Here is a 15900-nt window from a genome sequence, read left to right as displayed (position 1 = left end):
AGTTCATCGACAATTTTCCGATGGGACTCACTTTAGTAGGAACAAAATATGTAATAAGCGAGATTAGATTGGTTCAGCTAGGTTAAAATAAAAATAAATAAAACACTCCAAATTAAAATGATATCAGGGAAAACATTCAGCAGGTTTAAATTTAAAATACACAAACACACACAAAGCTCAAATTCAACGAAACGGGAATGACAGCAACTAAACGTCAGTGGAAAATGGAACGGATGTTGGGTTAGGGGAGCGGGGGGGGGGGGGGGGGGGGGGGGTGTTGCTAACTCATTGACAAAAGCCTAGAAGACTTCCTTTCCACCTGTGGCCACGCAAGCGCAAACACGCATTGAGCGCAAAGTTAACAACGTTAAATAAAAGTTAACATAAGCTTCGAGATTATTTAAGTCAAGTGAGCCATAAAATCCCGCCAAGTGGGTTCAACAAAGCTTCCGTTCGCACGAGGCAAACGAGCCAGTGAATCACCGCTTTACAATCCGCTACTCTGCCACTGCCATCCTGGGTCAGGAAGATTCCAGGCAACGAATCCTACCAAGGCGACTCAACCAACTCCGGTTACACGTGGCAACTGGGCAGGTGAGCCGAAGCACTGGTCAGAGGGTCCCGACCATCCCGTGTCCATCCGCTAGTTGGGTCCACCAAATTGCCATCCCAAGAGGCAAAGGATCCAATGAACACAGTGGACAACTAGAGCGGAAAATCCCAGCAACCTAGAGCCCATAGTAATCCATCGGTTTCGTTGCTCTGTCGAGGAGCCTGCGGAGCGTAAGCGCTGCGGGCACCATCCAGAGCACCAGCTGGAATTGGGCATCCATCACAAGGACAACAATAACCGCCAAACCGACGCGCTCGAACTGGTTCCAGAGGGTGTTGTTTGATCCCTTCAAACGGGTTCGTGAAAATTCATTCAACTACCCTCCGGTTCCATTGCTTCGAATGGTCAGTTGATGACCACGATTGGAAGTGCAGCGACGAAGAAGACCCGTTACGGCCGGCCGGTACCAGCAGCAGCAGTCGAAGCAGAACACACCCTACACACCCACACTACACAGAGTAAGTTTGTAATACATGACAATATTTCATTTAAAAATCATTTGTGTGTTCTCCTTGAATATCCGACCAGTTCCCTTATAGCGAGAGCCGACCTTGAGCTCAAAAGTTTCTTGTACTCTAGCTGGCCCAGAAAAAGAGGCGTATGAAGCCCACCCCAGACGGTTGCCGTGGCTTGACCAGCAACTAGGGGCTATTGGCGACCTCCTTCCGAGCAAGTAATAAAACTTACAAAGTTTGATTGCTAAGATTCCACATGCGTTGATTTTTGTGTATCTTTTAATTTTTATTTTGAGAAATTGGGACAGATAATTGTGTGATAGGTATTTATTATTCGAGAAAAAAGGAAATAATTTTGGTATAGATTCAGGGGTTTAAACAATCAAATTTACGACACGTTTTCCAATGAGTCCAGTAATGTGGAAGTTCTGAGCTCTAGTGCCTTGAAAGGTTAATGGAGTCGCCACTACGAGATAAAATTTGAGAAGACAAGTCTCGCGGCTCGCAAAACAGTCGCACGTCACGTTGACTTTCTAAAGTTTATCTGGGGACTCCATTAACCTTTCACGGCTTGAAATGTTAGTTCGGACGATCGGACTTCGGAGCTCATCGGAGCTTACGATGGACTCTTAAAGAATTTCCTGGAGTCCTGACTATGACGAGAAATTTTGACGTCTCCTCATTCAACTCGCAGAATAAAGCGTATAAATAATCAAAATATTGATTGTCTCACGTTTAACGTAATAGAAACACATCGGTTGTAATGTCACGTGACCATTGTTTTGAATATGTTCCGATTTTCCTCCAAATAAGTTAAATCTTGACGTTCTTTTTTTACCAACAATATTTGTAATTCTCCAAATCACATCATAATCACTCGAAAAAACGGAGTAGTTATCAAACGAAACTGCCAACTACGCAAATGCCTCAAGCACTTGTCAGGATTCTTGTTTGGTGGTTTTTGTATGCAGCCGTTGTGGATAAAGTCCCCAGAAAACATTTAAGAAGGTATATCGTAGAACCTAAATAATTATTCAAACAAATAAACCAGATGAAAAAATTGTATTAAACATACCAAAAAAGTATATAGCTACAAAAGTGGAGGCGGTAGATCTGCAATGACAAGATTCCAACGATTCAATTTCCCCACAGAGAGCAAAATAAACGATTTTAAGTAATTTGAGAAAACGAAAAAAATGTCGTCGACCGAGATTTGAACTTCAGTCCTCCGAGTTTGCTGTCCGATATCTTACCACGATGCATCTCAACAGATGATCTACGCTGAAGCTTTATAGGTGAGATTTTCTTCTTAAAAACCGGTCAAAGGAAGAATGGAAGAAATGGGATAGAGTGTCAATTAAAGAACCACCCATTTATTGTAAATCAGTCTCTTTTAGATAGCTCAAATCGTTAATGTCGAATTCTCAACATTTTGGAGACATATTTACGAATAAACTAAACTGCTGTCCGATTCAATTTTTTTTTGGGCAAAGCTTGTCGTGAATGTCAGTTGAAACCACTCAATACCAACGTGTTTACGATGGTTATTGAAAATGTCTTAATAGTCGATTTGGATTATCATTTCTATTACGATTACGCTAGTTTATAAAAAGACAAAATTTTTTTTTCTTTTTGATAGGAGTTTAACCCGTTAAGTTCCTCGAAAAAAAAAAAAAAAGACAAAAAGCAATCGTCCATTCTAAACGACTTTTATTTATTCACCATTTATTTTAAATCCCGGCAACCTTGTAAATCTATTTTATTTGAGAAGAATTAGTGTCAAAAACAGTGAGGTATCACTCTTATTCAGATTTCGATGCCTTCAATTTGTTGAGCTTCTGCTTTTTCTGTTTACCACCAGCTGATTTCTTCTTTTTGGAACACTTGTATCGTATATTGATTGATTCTATATCGGAAGCGGCAAATCCTTTTTCGTTTCCGAAATCACCGTCCCAAGGTTTCTGTGGAGTAGAAAACGGTATAAGTTTATTATTGGATAAATTATTAAATCCAAAGATATTATGTTCAGATAGTACTTCCTAGCTAAGCTCAATCAAACTAATTGGATCCATGATATTACCCAAGGTTTCCATAAGTTTTTATCATTCACTACTACCTTAAATTTGTAGAGTTCATTTAAAGCCAGTGGAGGTTCATTTACCTTATTATTCATCACCGGATAATCGGCACTTCTGGCTCCCGCGTACTTTGAGTAATGCATTACACTGCCGTAGTTATAAGCTATACCGTAGAGATCTACTTCGTTGGGGTCCAACTTGCCAAAGTTGGCATTGAAATCGCTCTCCTCTGTTGGAAGGTTTTGAAATTTTTAATAACAACAATATACTCATATATTCAATTCACTTACCCTGCAGTTCATCGACCAGAGCACTCTTGTTGAGCGAAATCCAATCGTCGCGATCGGGTCGCGTGAATTCGTGATAAAAGCCAATGGCGTGCATCATTTCATGGACGGGTGGTCCTACGGCATACAGGCACGTTGGCGTTTGGAGATTGATGAGATTATATTGGTTATTCCGTTGCCTTCCAACATACGAGTAGCATCCTGTATCGTTGTTCAAGAATTTAATCCACGAGGTGTCAGCGTCGGTTTTCGGAACGAACCGGATACACGTATGCTCTTTGTACATGTCCATGCCCTCCTGGATAGTTTTGAGCTGAGCCTCATCTGTAGGAAGCAAAACACAGATGAAATACGATTAACATATAGGGGAGAATGAGGATACTTGATCTCTGGAGATACTTGATTCCTTAGCTATATCTCGAAACTGGAATGTCTTACAAAGATCAAATGTTTTAGAAAAACGTACCAAAATGAGCAAAATAACAATGCTTGTAGTTTAAAAAATTTTAACAAAATAATTATTTGAGTAATTGACCTTTGTTTGAAAAATTTCACAAAATGTAACTTGAAGATCTTTTTCCATCACTTTAAAATGTTCCTTACATGAGAAAATTATGAAAAATATTTGTTCCAATGTACCAATCGTTCGAGCGTAAAATGAACTTCATAATGCCATATTTTCAAAGCAATGGAAACTCTCAACTTTTTTCAGAAAAAGTTTTTTAAAATGTTGATTGTGGGTACAATTGATCCCCCTTCCAAACGGCATATTCTTCTTCTGAATTGATCGTTATGATTGCTGATTACGAAATTACTAATATTTATCCAAAAACTAATATTTATCAAACATTTGTCTGAAGAAAAAACAAAAATAATTAATTTTCTCTTAATTATGAAAAATACGCCTTTAAGTATGCAATGTTATTAGCGTTGAGACAAAGTTATAGAATTTTCTTCTTATGTCTGCTATAAATTGTGAAATGAGAACAAACATGACCAAAATAGTCAATTAACATTCTATCTTGGGGTTTTGTTTGATTTTTATACAAGGATTAGGGCTTCCTGAATAAAAGATCAAGCCTCCTTTAATAGGGGATCAAGTTTTCCCTAACTTCAGAAAAATCGCAATTTTTTACTCCCACGAAAATGCTTCTAGTTCATCAACGGGTTCAAGTATCGTTCTAATTTTTGGAGCATAGAAACTTGAAGTTACAAGCTGTCAGAAAATGTTAAAGACGGCGAGTTGCTAAAGTTTTTCCAAAAAGATATGGTGAAAATAAGAAAAGGGAATCAAGTATCCCCACTCTCCCCTATGTATTACCTATGTAAGAATTTGGGCAATAGCTCGTCTAAAATATTTAGAAGTTTGATTGAATAATTTGAGTAGTACACTCAAACAGTAATTTAAATTCTAGGTGTGCTACTCTCCAAAAAAAAAATCCTTAGGTTCTTTGTAAGAGTGTGCTTTGTAGCCTTCTCAATTTAACACATCGTTGTAATCTGAATGTATACCACCTTCATCAATTTCCAGTGCTCTTCACAATTATTTAAAATCCCTGTTTCTAATCATTTACTTTTTCCTATAAGAAGGGACTTGAAATGAAAATAAACACCTGCAAAATTACTTGTGCACTACCATTGCTAAATCTTCGAGACTTTCTGATTTATTTCAAACCATTCATTTTGTTTACAATACGGCAATGATTTATGTATTTAGATGAAACACAGATCTTATTGTATTGATATGACATGACCTACACACTTTATATTAATTTTATTATCCTTTACCAACATTGATGGTGTAAAAATATTTTCCGGACATTCGCCATTTTATGAATAATATTTTCTATATTTCAGTTACCTGCTTGAGGTAAGATGCAACAAAATGCAAATTAGAGAGACACCTCGTAAATCTTGTTTCCATGCGTGAATATACTCAACATCCAGTGAAAATTTTAATTTAAGTGCAAGAAAATTTAAGAAATTTCAGATGGTCAAAAAATTCTAAAAACAGCTACTTTTGCAAATTCGTCAAAAATTTTGAGTTTCGTGTTTTTTAAATCTAATGATGCGAAAATGTGCCAAATTACGACAACTTTTAAATCCTCTTTTCTAAATATATGTGGTATGACTTAAACAATTTTGATGGTTCATTGATTGAAAAGTAGGGGAGAATGAGGATACTTGATCCCTGGGGAACTTGATTGATTCTTTCGCTATATCTCTAAACAGAAATGTGTTACAAATATCAAATGCTCAAGAAAAATGAGCCAACATAACAACAACGCTGTTATCTCAACAAATTGCAAAAAATGTAATTGAGTAATTGAACTTTGTTTGAAAAATTTAACAAAATGTGATTTGTAGATCTTTTTTTATCTCTTTAAAATGTTTCTCACATGAAAAAATTATAATAAATATTTATTCCAATCTGTCAATCGTTAGAGTATGATTTGAACTTCATAATGCCATATTTTTAAAGCAATAGGAAACTTTCAATTTTTTCAAGAAGAAGTTTTCCAAAATGTATGTTATTGGTATAAGTAGTTTAAAAAGATATATTTTTGTTCTGAATGGATAGTTATCAATGGTTATCATAAAATTACTAATATCTGTCCACTAACTAATGTTTATCCAGTAATTATCTGTAAAAAAGGACTAAAAATACTGTATTTATCTAAAAACTAGAAAATTACGCCTTAAAGTATACAATAACTCTAGGGCAGTAGACAAACTTTTGGAATTCTCTTTGTCTGATACTTACAAACTGTGAAATGAGAACTGATATGACACAAAACAGTCAATGGACCTTTTATCTTCGCCTTCTACTAGATTTCTGCCAAGGGCCAGGGCACCCTGAATTGAGGATAAAGTCCTTTAGTAAAGGTTCAATTCTCCCGTAATTTTGAAGATATCATTTTTTAGTCTCACGAAGCTTCACACGCTGTCAGAAAAAGACGGCGAGTTGCTAAATTTCCTCAAAAAGATATGATGAAAATAAGAAAAAGAGGATTAAGTATCCATTCTCTTCTCTACGGTTTTACACCATTTTTTACAAGGTTTCCAAAACTATAAATTTTGAAAAAATCATTTGAGAAACAAGAAAGGTATAGCTGTTTTAAGCGAGAAATGACAATCAGACACTCAAGGATTAGGGAGTTTTGATTAGGAAGTTTTTTTTCCTGGGATTTCAGGGTGTGTCCATAAAAAAGTAATGATGCAAAATTCAAGATTTCAAGAGTTAATTGAGGGTCTCCGAAGAATTTTGTTTTGGATTCACCCAAATAAAGTTACGGCCAAACTTTTAATAGTGTCATATTGACACTCAAGAGCGGATTGGGGTTAATATAAGTTTGAATACTCACCGAAGCTTCCCAAAATTTCGTATGGGACGCGTCCACCTGGCCAGAATCTAGAAGCGTATCGTTCGGAAACAGATACTCTCGTTTTCTCGGTTGGCGCAAGCATTATGTCACCCTGGTAGTAGATACCTAGTCCTAGCTCGAAGGGGTATCCCCGGCTTACTTTCGGGTCGAACTTAGCCACCCTTCTACCTGTGTATTGAAAAAAAAAATCAGCTAATCAAATGTTATCTGAGAATGCTGCTAAAAAAACCTACCAACTTCCGCACTGGGAGTGAAATAGTCCCCATTCACAGACCCGAGCACGCTTGCCGTGCAGATGACAAGAACCAACTTGATGTACATTTTACAGCCAATGACATATTTTGAGAAGTGCCGGGCATTTATATGGTTCAATAAAATGAATCTCACATTGTTAGAATTCTCAAATTCACGCAAGATATGCTAATGGTTAAAGACGAAAAGGCAACAATGTTATTCTTAGAAAATAAAGATTGCTTGATTATTATTTTCATTAGTTAGGTATCCGTCAAAGATAGTTTAATTCTTTAGTGATTGCGAATGCCATTGAAGTGTAAATTTCCAAACAATTGCTTATTATTACATGATTTTATGGTTTTGTCCGAAAGACTATAATTTGTTACACGTGACAATAATTATCGTCAGCCTAGACGAGTAGTGCAACATATGCTAGTTGTGTACCTCAAGAGTCAAGACTCAAGGTGCATACTTTTACGAATGAAGTAATAAAGAAATGCATCCCACACAATTGATTTGAATTGAGACACGTGATCGTCGACACTTCCGAGGCTTAAAAATGAGATTAGCTCATTACTGTGTTCAGCTGGGTGAAGATCTCAATTAGCTGGTGAAGAGACTCTCGACCACGTGAGATTCTTCATCTACTAACGAGCATCGAAAGCTACCGCGTCACCTCAAACCTGCAGCGTATATTCCCCTATACTCATGTGGATGAGCGAATAAATGATGAGTTGCTATTTTAAGGCAAATTTGACTTTTAACTGTTCATTTAGGAATCAGATTAACCATCGATATGATTCAGAATCATTCCAGTATTTCCGTTCCTGCACCCCTAAGCAATTTAAAAACAACCTACATACCTAACTTCAAAGCGACTCGTTTTCCCCAACAGCTAACTCCAGATTAGCCCGTTATCGGTGAACTTTCCTTGATAATGATAATTTGACTCAACTCTAAACGGTAAATCACAAAGCAACGGTTCTTATAATTATCACCTTTTGCTGGGGTTTCTGATAAATACAATTGTATGTAAATTAAACTTCAATTCCGATTACAAAATGCTCAGTGCGTTACATTAACACAATTTATTTCGGTTTAAAAATAGCGATCAAGAAGCGGCTTTAGCAAGCGTTTGATCTAAGCATTTTTTCGAGTCTAAAGTGAGTCAATTGCAAGAAATTGGTGAACTTTGTAAAGCATTATGATCTAGTAAAACTATTCTGAAAATTTAAATAAGTAATTATAACTAGAACGTCGAATGTTTTAATTCCATGTTGTACAGTACTAATTAAACTATCGAAACTTATTAAATTAGCATTCATCTCGCTAGGCACTTTTCAACAGAGTCTTATAAAAGATTGTTTTGACTGCAGCTCAGCCATTTGTCTCGCAATGTATTTGAAGTGTGTTATTTTGCTCTGTGTTACAGAGTTGTTAGGAGTTGTTATAGCAAACTTCTACACACCCAGTAGAGTTGTGGGTAAGCTAAGAGACCGATAATACCGCGTACATTTCTGTTGTTAAAAGTAAGTTCAAAATTGCAGGAAGGAGGGTAGCCAAATATGATCGAAAAAAAAGTCGCGGCTATCCCTTTGAATTGGGCTTAGGTTATTACTATCAGGGGGATATAATGTTGGTGCCTCCCAAAAAAGGAAGAGTGTCCGTTTCTGAGAGCAAAGTTGACCAGATATGGCCCAATGGAAGGGTACCATACGAAATCTTGGGAGATTTTTGTAAGTATCTTATAAAGCATTAGCTTAAACTTGAACACAAAGGTGATTTCTGTTCGTAGATCCGATAGACTTACAAACTATCCAAGATGCAATGGATATGTTCGAAGAGCACACATGTGTACGATTCGTGAAAAAAACTGAAGCCGACGATTTGTGGGTTAAAATTGTGAACAACGATACCGGATGTTTCTCATATGTTGGCAGACAAATGGACAATGCTTACAACTTGATCAACCTTCAAACACCGTCCTGTCTGTACACTACTGGGACTCCGGTCCATGAAATGATGCACGCAATTGGTTTTTATCACGAGTTTACGCGTCCAGACCGTGATGATTGGATTAACATCAACCGGTCCGCCCTCCGGGAAGAATTACAAAGTAATCTCATTGAAAATAAAAACAAGTTCAAAATATTCTTACTTTATTTTAAATTCTTTTTAGCAAATTCTGAATTTGACACAAACTTCGGCAAATTAGATGCAAATGAGGTTGATACCTATAATGTATCCTACAACTATGGAAGTGTGATGCATTATTCCATGTATGCCGGTGCCAAAAGTTTTGAATACCCAGTTCTTACTAATAAGGTAACCCAATATCTAGAACAAACATGCTGGAATCTTACATTGAACTAAATTTAAATTTTCTTTTCAGCAACCATGGAATGGGGGAGATTTCGGAAATGATGACGGATTTGCAGAATCGGATATAGAGCAGGTTAACATAAGATACAAATGTTCTAGAAAAAAGACGTCACCAAACCGAAGAGCGAGAAGGAAGAAGTTGAACAAATCGAAGATCCTAAAATCGACCTAAATTGATTTCATTTTTGTAAATCTTATTATTACTTTTTTTTGACATTGGTGTCATGCGAGCTACTGGTCGATATTCTACCGGAACGCACCAAGTGTCAAAAAAAATCAGTCTACCTTAAGTTAGTAGCTGACTCGTTGTCATTCTTTTTGTAGATTTCAAAATAAGTTTCATACAACAATACACACTTAAAAAAAAAGATATTTTTTTCCGATTTGAACGAACACCTTTACTAAATTCTTGATGAATGAAAGAGAAGAATCCATAGCTTCAGCATCAGCTCTTGGAATCGGCGAAATAGTTCCAAATAAAGAGTTGTTCTAAAATCTAAATTTTTCAACACAAATAACAATGAATGATATTTTCGGTAAGTCATTGATAAAGTGTTCAAAATGTTGTTCCTAAGGCTGAACTAGAAATTTGCTTCAAAATAGTTTTTGAGCAGTTTAGTTTTCTAATTTGAAGTAAATATTTCCATAACGAAGATTAAAAAAAACTGAATCCTTAAATAAATGTCAGGTCAGGTAAAACATTAACCATGATAAATTGTTAGGAAAATGACAATAACTGTTATTTACTATTCGTCTTAATTAACATTTCTTTTCTTCATTTTCAACTGAAAGGTTGATTGAAAAAACCCGCTATAGTGTTATGAATTTGAAAAAAAAATTTAATCGCGATTTGAAATATGAGTTTTTAATAAGAAAAAAATCAAGTGTATGTTCCTAGAATAAAAAAATTCAAAATTGAAAAACATAGACAAACTAATCGAAAATAATTCTTAAAATTTAAATAACTTGTCTTTAAAATTCGATAAATTTATTTCATAATTTTTAAAAAACTGTACTACAAAATTTGGTAAAATAATTTGAAAATTAAAAAAAAAATTGAGGTAGAAAATGATGGGGTTTTTAACGTTAAAAAATTATTTATAGAATTTAATTGAAAAATTAGCAAACAGCATTTTAGGGCTTATGTTTTAAAAACTGATTTGGTACATTTTAGCGTCCTGAACTCGGATCTTTTGTCAAATTTGAACTATCATTTAAGAAGAAATCTGATTCTGATTTCGTTTATTGTTTCAAATAAGAAATAATATTTTGATGATGATGTAATATTCAACAGTTTTTAAAACTTTGGAAAGATATTACAAGTAGTTTTGACATAATTGTCAGAACCATATATTTTGTTTTCAAGTTTTGCTTTCTTAAATAATTTAAACCTATTTTGAAAAGTTACTTCAATAACAAAAGCTGATAGAAAAATTACATATTTAGATTTTAGATTCAGGGCACTCAAATTAGTCAAAATTACATTTTGAATACATTGCACCTCGGAAAAATGTAGGGGAGAATGAGGATACTTGATCCCTGGGGATACTTGATTCCTTAGCTATATCTCGAAACTGGAATGTCTTACAAAGATCAAATGTTCTAGAAAAATGTGCCAAAATGAGCAAAATAACAATGCTTGTAGTTTAAAATTTTTTAACAAAATAATTGTTTGAGTAATTGAAATTCTTTTGAAAAATTTCACAAAATGTAACTTGAAGATCTTTTTTCATCACTTTAAAATGTTCCTTACATGGGAAAATTAAGAAAAAAATGTTTGTTCCAATGTATCAATCGTTCGAGCGTAAAATGAACTTCATAATTCCATATTTTCAAAGCAATGGAAAACTCTCACCTTTTTTCAGAAAAAGTTTTCTAAAATGTTGATTATGGGTACAATTGATTCCCTAGAGTTGGGTACAATTGATCCCCCTTCCAAACGGCATATTCTTCTTCTGAATTGATCGTTATGATTGCTGATTACGAAATTACTAATATTTATCCAAAAACTAATATTTAACAAACATTTGTCTGAAGAAAAGAGCAAAAATAATTAATTTTCTCTATAATTATAAAAAATAGCGCCTTTAAGTATGCAATATTTTAGCGTTGAGACAAAGTTCTAGAATTTTCTTCTTATGTCTGCTATAAATTGTGAAATGAAAACCCCAAGATAGAATGTAAATTGACTATTTTGGTCATATTTGTTGACCAAAATAGTCAATTTACATTCTATCTTGAGGTTTTGTTTGATTTTTATACAAGGATTAGGGCTTCCTGAATAAAAGATCAAGTCTCCTTCAATAGGGGATCAAGTCTCCCCTAACTTCAGAAAAATCGCAATTTTTTACTCCCACGCTCCCAATGCTTCTTGTTCATCAACGGGTTCAAGTATCGTTCTAATTTTTGGAGCATAGAAACTTGAAGTTACAAGCTGTCAGAAAATGTCGAAGACGACGAGTTGCTAACTTTTTCCAAAAAGATATGGTGAAAATAAGAAAAGGGGATCAAGTATCCCCACTCTCCCCTATATTTTTGGCCTTGGGTAATTTATCAAAACCTGCTCAAATGTGATGCAGAGAAAAACAAAAAACAATATAAAATTGAGACTAAAATTGGTTTCTTGAACAAAATTTCATATCAGCATAAAATTTTTAAAGACATAAATGATTCTATTTCAATCAAATTTTTAGTAATAAGGTGAAGAGCTTTAGATTTTTTCTGCTAGTTCTGTGAGAGTAAAACGCTTTTTACATGGTTTCCAACTTGTCGATGTATAAGATTAGTGTTCAAATAATTAATTTTGAAGTTAAAATGGTTCGTTTGAAACTCTGTTCTTGTTAAGTTACAATTCTACACTAAAGACTAGGTAGGGTTTTTGTAATTCATGTTTATAGTTTCAATACAAAAGGTTAATCAAAAAAATACTACAGTGAAAATTTTACTTGGAAAAAATCTCCATGGGGGGGTTAAACCCCTAACCCCCCCCCCCCCTTTCGCACGGCCTTGGCGTGGGCCATGGGGCAACGTGGGCCACTCTAAGCATATTTTTCTACACGTTGTTAACTTAAAAACGCATCATATGCTTCTTTTATTTATCTAGCTTTAAAAAATTTAAAAAAATTAATTACATAATTAAAACATCACCCGCTAAATGCATCGATGGGGAACCTGAAGTTCATAACAAAAGTATGCTCATACGCTTATGATCTTAGTATTGTCATGTTCTTTCACGTGGATAAGGATTTTTTGATGAAACATCAATAAGTCACACAAACGCAACAAATTTGCAAATCATAGCTTGTGGGGAATCGTAGGCCACACATCTTAAACCACCAATATTTCTATGTTTTGATACACATTCAGAACTTAAAATACTATTTCCCTACATGTAAAGTTTTTTTTATGCCAAATGAAAAGTTTTGAAAAATATGTTGTCCATCCTATATAAGGAATTTTGCCAAAACGATCGCGAGCCAGGTTTTTGAATTTATTAGATCATATACAACTCTCTTTTTTTATTTCATCATCTGAAATTGATCAAAAATAACGAAATGAATTTTCACTTACAGTTTTGGGTCAGCTCATAAACTTTGCATGTTATTTGGTAAATTTAAATTTAGTGGCCTACGGTTCCCCATCAAAAAAAATTCAAAATCCCAAAAATATAGCTTTTTTTCAAAACAGTTGGAACTTGGGGAAAATCACTTATTAAAAAAAATGGTGCATGATACCTTAAAAATGTAAAAACCATACCATTTTTTATTTTCATTTTATCTTTAATAGTAAAGAAGTTATGAAACAAAGAAAAAAGAGTAGCCCATGATTTCCCACTCTCCCATATCTATAACTTAAAATGTGGCCTAACATACAAAGCTTTAAATTAGCACCATTGTTATCATAATCATAAACATAACTCTTTTATTTAACATTGTGTTTTGACAATAAACGAACAACATTAAGAACACAATAAGAAAAATCCAAAGTTTTGGGGGAATCGGACCACCCTTCCTCAAATGGCAGCCCCTCCTTTTTTGAAAATTTGGCAATTTTTGCCAAAAAAACTGTTTTTGTTTTTTTAATATCTCAAAAACGGTAGAAGCTACAGATAAGATAAGACCATGGCTATAAAGAACATATTATAAGCTATCGAATGAAATGATAGGAAGTTTTCGGCAATATTGTCAAACTAGAAAATTTTGCATTTTAAAACTTAAATTGCGATTATATCAAAATGCCCCCACTTTTATTTTTGATTTGATGGCGTCAATGGATTCAGCGTGAAATTTTACATAAGAATCACTCATTCACTCAAAACAATATGAGCCGTTTCGGAGATATCAAGTTTTTAAGATGGGAAGTTCGTGAAATTTCACCGTTACGCCAATATATCTTATAAATACGCCTCCGAAAGGATGGATCTGCTTCCGCATATACTACAGGGTCCGGCAATTGAGCTGCTCATTACTTCAACAGTAATTATTTCGTTACACACGAAACAGTATTGAACGACCCCTCGTAGTCTTTGTTTACATAGTCTTAGCTATTATTGCACAGTGGTGCAGAACATCAATCTAGCTGTACGAAATTAATAGCGTCCAGGGATGAAGAGATATACGTTTGATGTCTTCAGCAACATTGTTCAATTTTACATGGAGCATATTCTTGCATTAAAATTTTTGCCGAGGGGTTCACCGATAGCGAGATAAAAATACTTTTTTATTTTTCAAATTAGGGCTTTGATGTTTTCGACAAAGTTGTTCATCTGATCAAAGTACATAAGTTTGTTGAATATGTCAAAGTCCTATCACATCACTCTCTGGAGTTACAGTCAAAGTAAAAAAAATCTCTTGAAAAAACAGATATTTAAACCTGACACGTTGAAGATTGAATAAAATGGTTCGCAGTCTTCGAAACAAAGTTGTACCAAGCCACGATCTACAATTGTCTCATATATTATAATGGTTTTAGAAGTTGCTGAAGCCCTACAGAAAGCATTTAGTGTATTTTATTGGCAATTTTGGAAGGCTAAAAGACATTGAAATTCGATTTTTCAAATAATTTAAACTCCAAAACAATTAATGAAACTAATCTATTAAATTTGGCAGAGCAGTACTGTGTACTGGCAAAACCGGTTCTATTATTCATTTATGTGGTATCAAATACGAATTTAGTGCTCTACCAAATTTAAGAGATTAGTTCCATTTTTTTTGAGTTTAAATTATTTGAAAAATCGAATTTTATTGTCTTTTAATAAAACAAAATATATTAAAAAAAAACTGCAACACTTTATAAATAAAATAAATGTTTTCAACATTTCTACTTTAAGTAAAATAGTTGATTTTTATATAAAAAGTGTATTTTCAATCGTTCAAATCCAGATTAGTTCCACCGATTCCCCAGCTCATTTGTTGTTATGTACAAATGAAGTTGGTGCATGAATTTTGGGTACAGTCCTCTCGAGTATCGTCTTTTCAATAAGATTAGACTCAATAAGGTTGCCTGATTGCCCTGATTTTGGCCGAATATTTTTACTTTATTTGCAAAATTAAAGAGAAATTTAAATTGCGTGATAACAATAATGTATTTTGCGTCCAAATATTTTTTTTCCATTATAGTTTATCCATTATGACGTTTTTCGATAAAAAAAGATTTTCTGAGTTTTTTTTTTCTTCTTGATTTTAATTGAAAAATTCCTTAATTTTTCCGGAAATTGTCAAGATTTTGGGTTAAACTTTGAAATTTAATGCCCGGATTTCGCAAGGTTTTTGAATAAAATAGCCTAGATTTACCCTACCCGGATAAGTGCGGAAAAATATCTGGTGAGCTTTTGTTTGAATCATTTCCGATGTTCTTATTCCATATTTTTTTATTAAATCTAAATTTGTTGCCTGTGACCAGATTGTGGAATCTGTATCCAGTTTATTTTTCTTGATTTTTAGTTCGGTTCATCATTGGGACGAAATCCTGATTCGATATTTAGATTTGCATTCAGAACAAAATTTGATTCAATTTCTATGTTCGAAACTCATCATTCCGTAATACTATAGTATTACTAGTATTAGTAGTTCTTTAGAAGAAAAAAAATAGAATAACAAGCCATTTAAAATATTTCAATTTGAAATTTTTACACTTAATTCTTATGCAGAACTAAAACTTAAAAAAGTTCCATAATGGTACAGAAATTAAATATCAGATTTTCACATTCGGAATTTACATTCAGATTCACTTGTTAAATTACGAATTAATAATTGAAGAAAAAAATCATATAGAAAATCAGAGATTCCATATTTAAAAAAGAGATTTCTGGTTGAGGATTATGTCTGTTCGGATCATAATTATTGGAAATTTTTGTATGGAATTTATATTCAGAAATCAATTACAAATTAGGAATTCTTCATTTTTATTTAGGTTAAAAATGTAGAATTTAGATTCGGAATAAAAATTCAACATTGCCCAAAACTC

General features: G+C 33.9%; 2 protein-coding genes across 2 annotated transcripts; one reads left to right on the top strand and one right to left on the bottom strand.

Moving 5' to 3' along the window:
* Positions 1-2761: 2761 nt before the first annotated feature.
* Positions 2762-7196, bottom strand: LOC129751097 (astacin-like). Its single transcript, XM_055746389.1, has 5 exons — positions 7053-7196; positions 6799-6987; positions 3437-3757; positions 3230-3375; positions 2762-3029 (listed from the first exon to the last, which is right to left on the bottom strand). Exons 1-5 carry the CDS (start codon positions 7138-7140, stop codon positions 2871-2873), a joined length of 903 nt encoding a protein of 300 aa, XP_055602364.1. The 5' UTR covers positions 7141-7196; the 3' UTR covers positions 2762-2870.
* A 1060-nt stretch (positions 7197-8256) lies between these two features.
* LOC129757239 (astacin-like) lies at positions 8257-9783 on the top strand. The gene is made up of 5 exons (XM_055754393.1): positions 8257-8536; positions 8601-8789; positions 8849-9169; positions 9233-9378; positions 9446-9783. Exons 1-5 carry the CDS (start codon positions 8449-8451, stop codon positions 9605-9607), a joined length of 906 nt encoding a protein of 301 aa, XP_055610368.1. The 5' UTR covers positions 8257-8448; the 3' UTR covers positions 9608-9783.
* The last annotated feature ends 6117 nt before the right edge of the window (positions 9784-15900 follow it).

The sequence above is a fragment of the Uranotaenia lowii genome, chromosome 3 (genome assembly GCF_029784155.1).
Source record: "Uranotaenia lowii strain MFRU-FL chromosome 3, ASM2978415v1, whole genome shotgun sequence".
NCBI classification, from domain to species: Eukaryota; Metazoa; Arthropoda; class Insecta; order Diptera; family Culicidae; genus Uranotaenia; species Uranotaenia lowii.
Note: the sequence above shows the minus strand (reverse complement) of the source record. Positions and strands in the feature narration are given on the sequence as shown.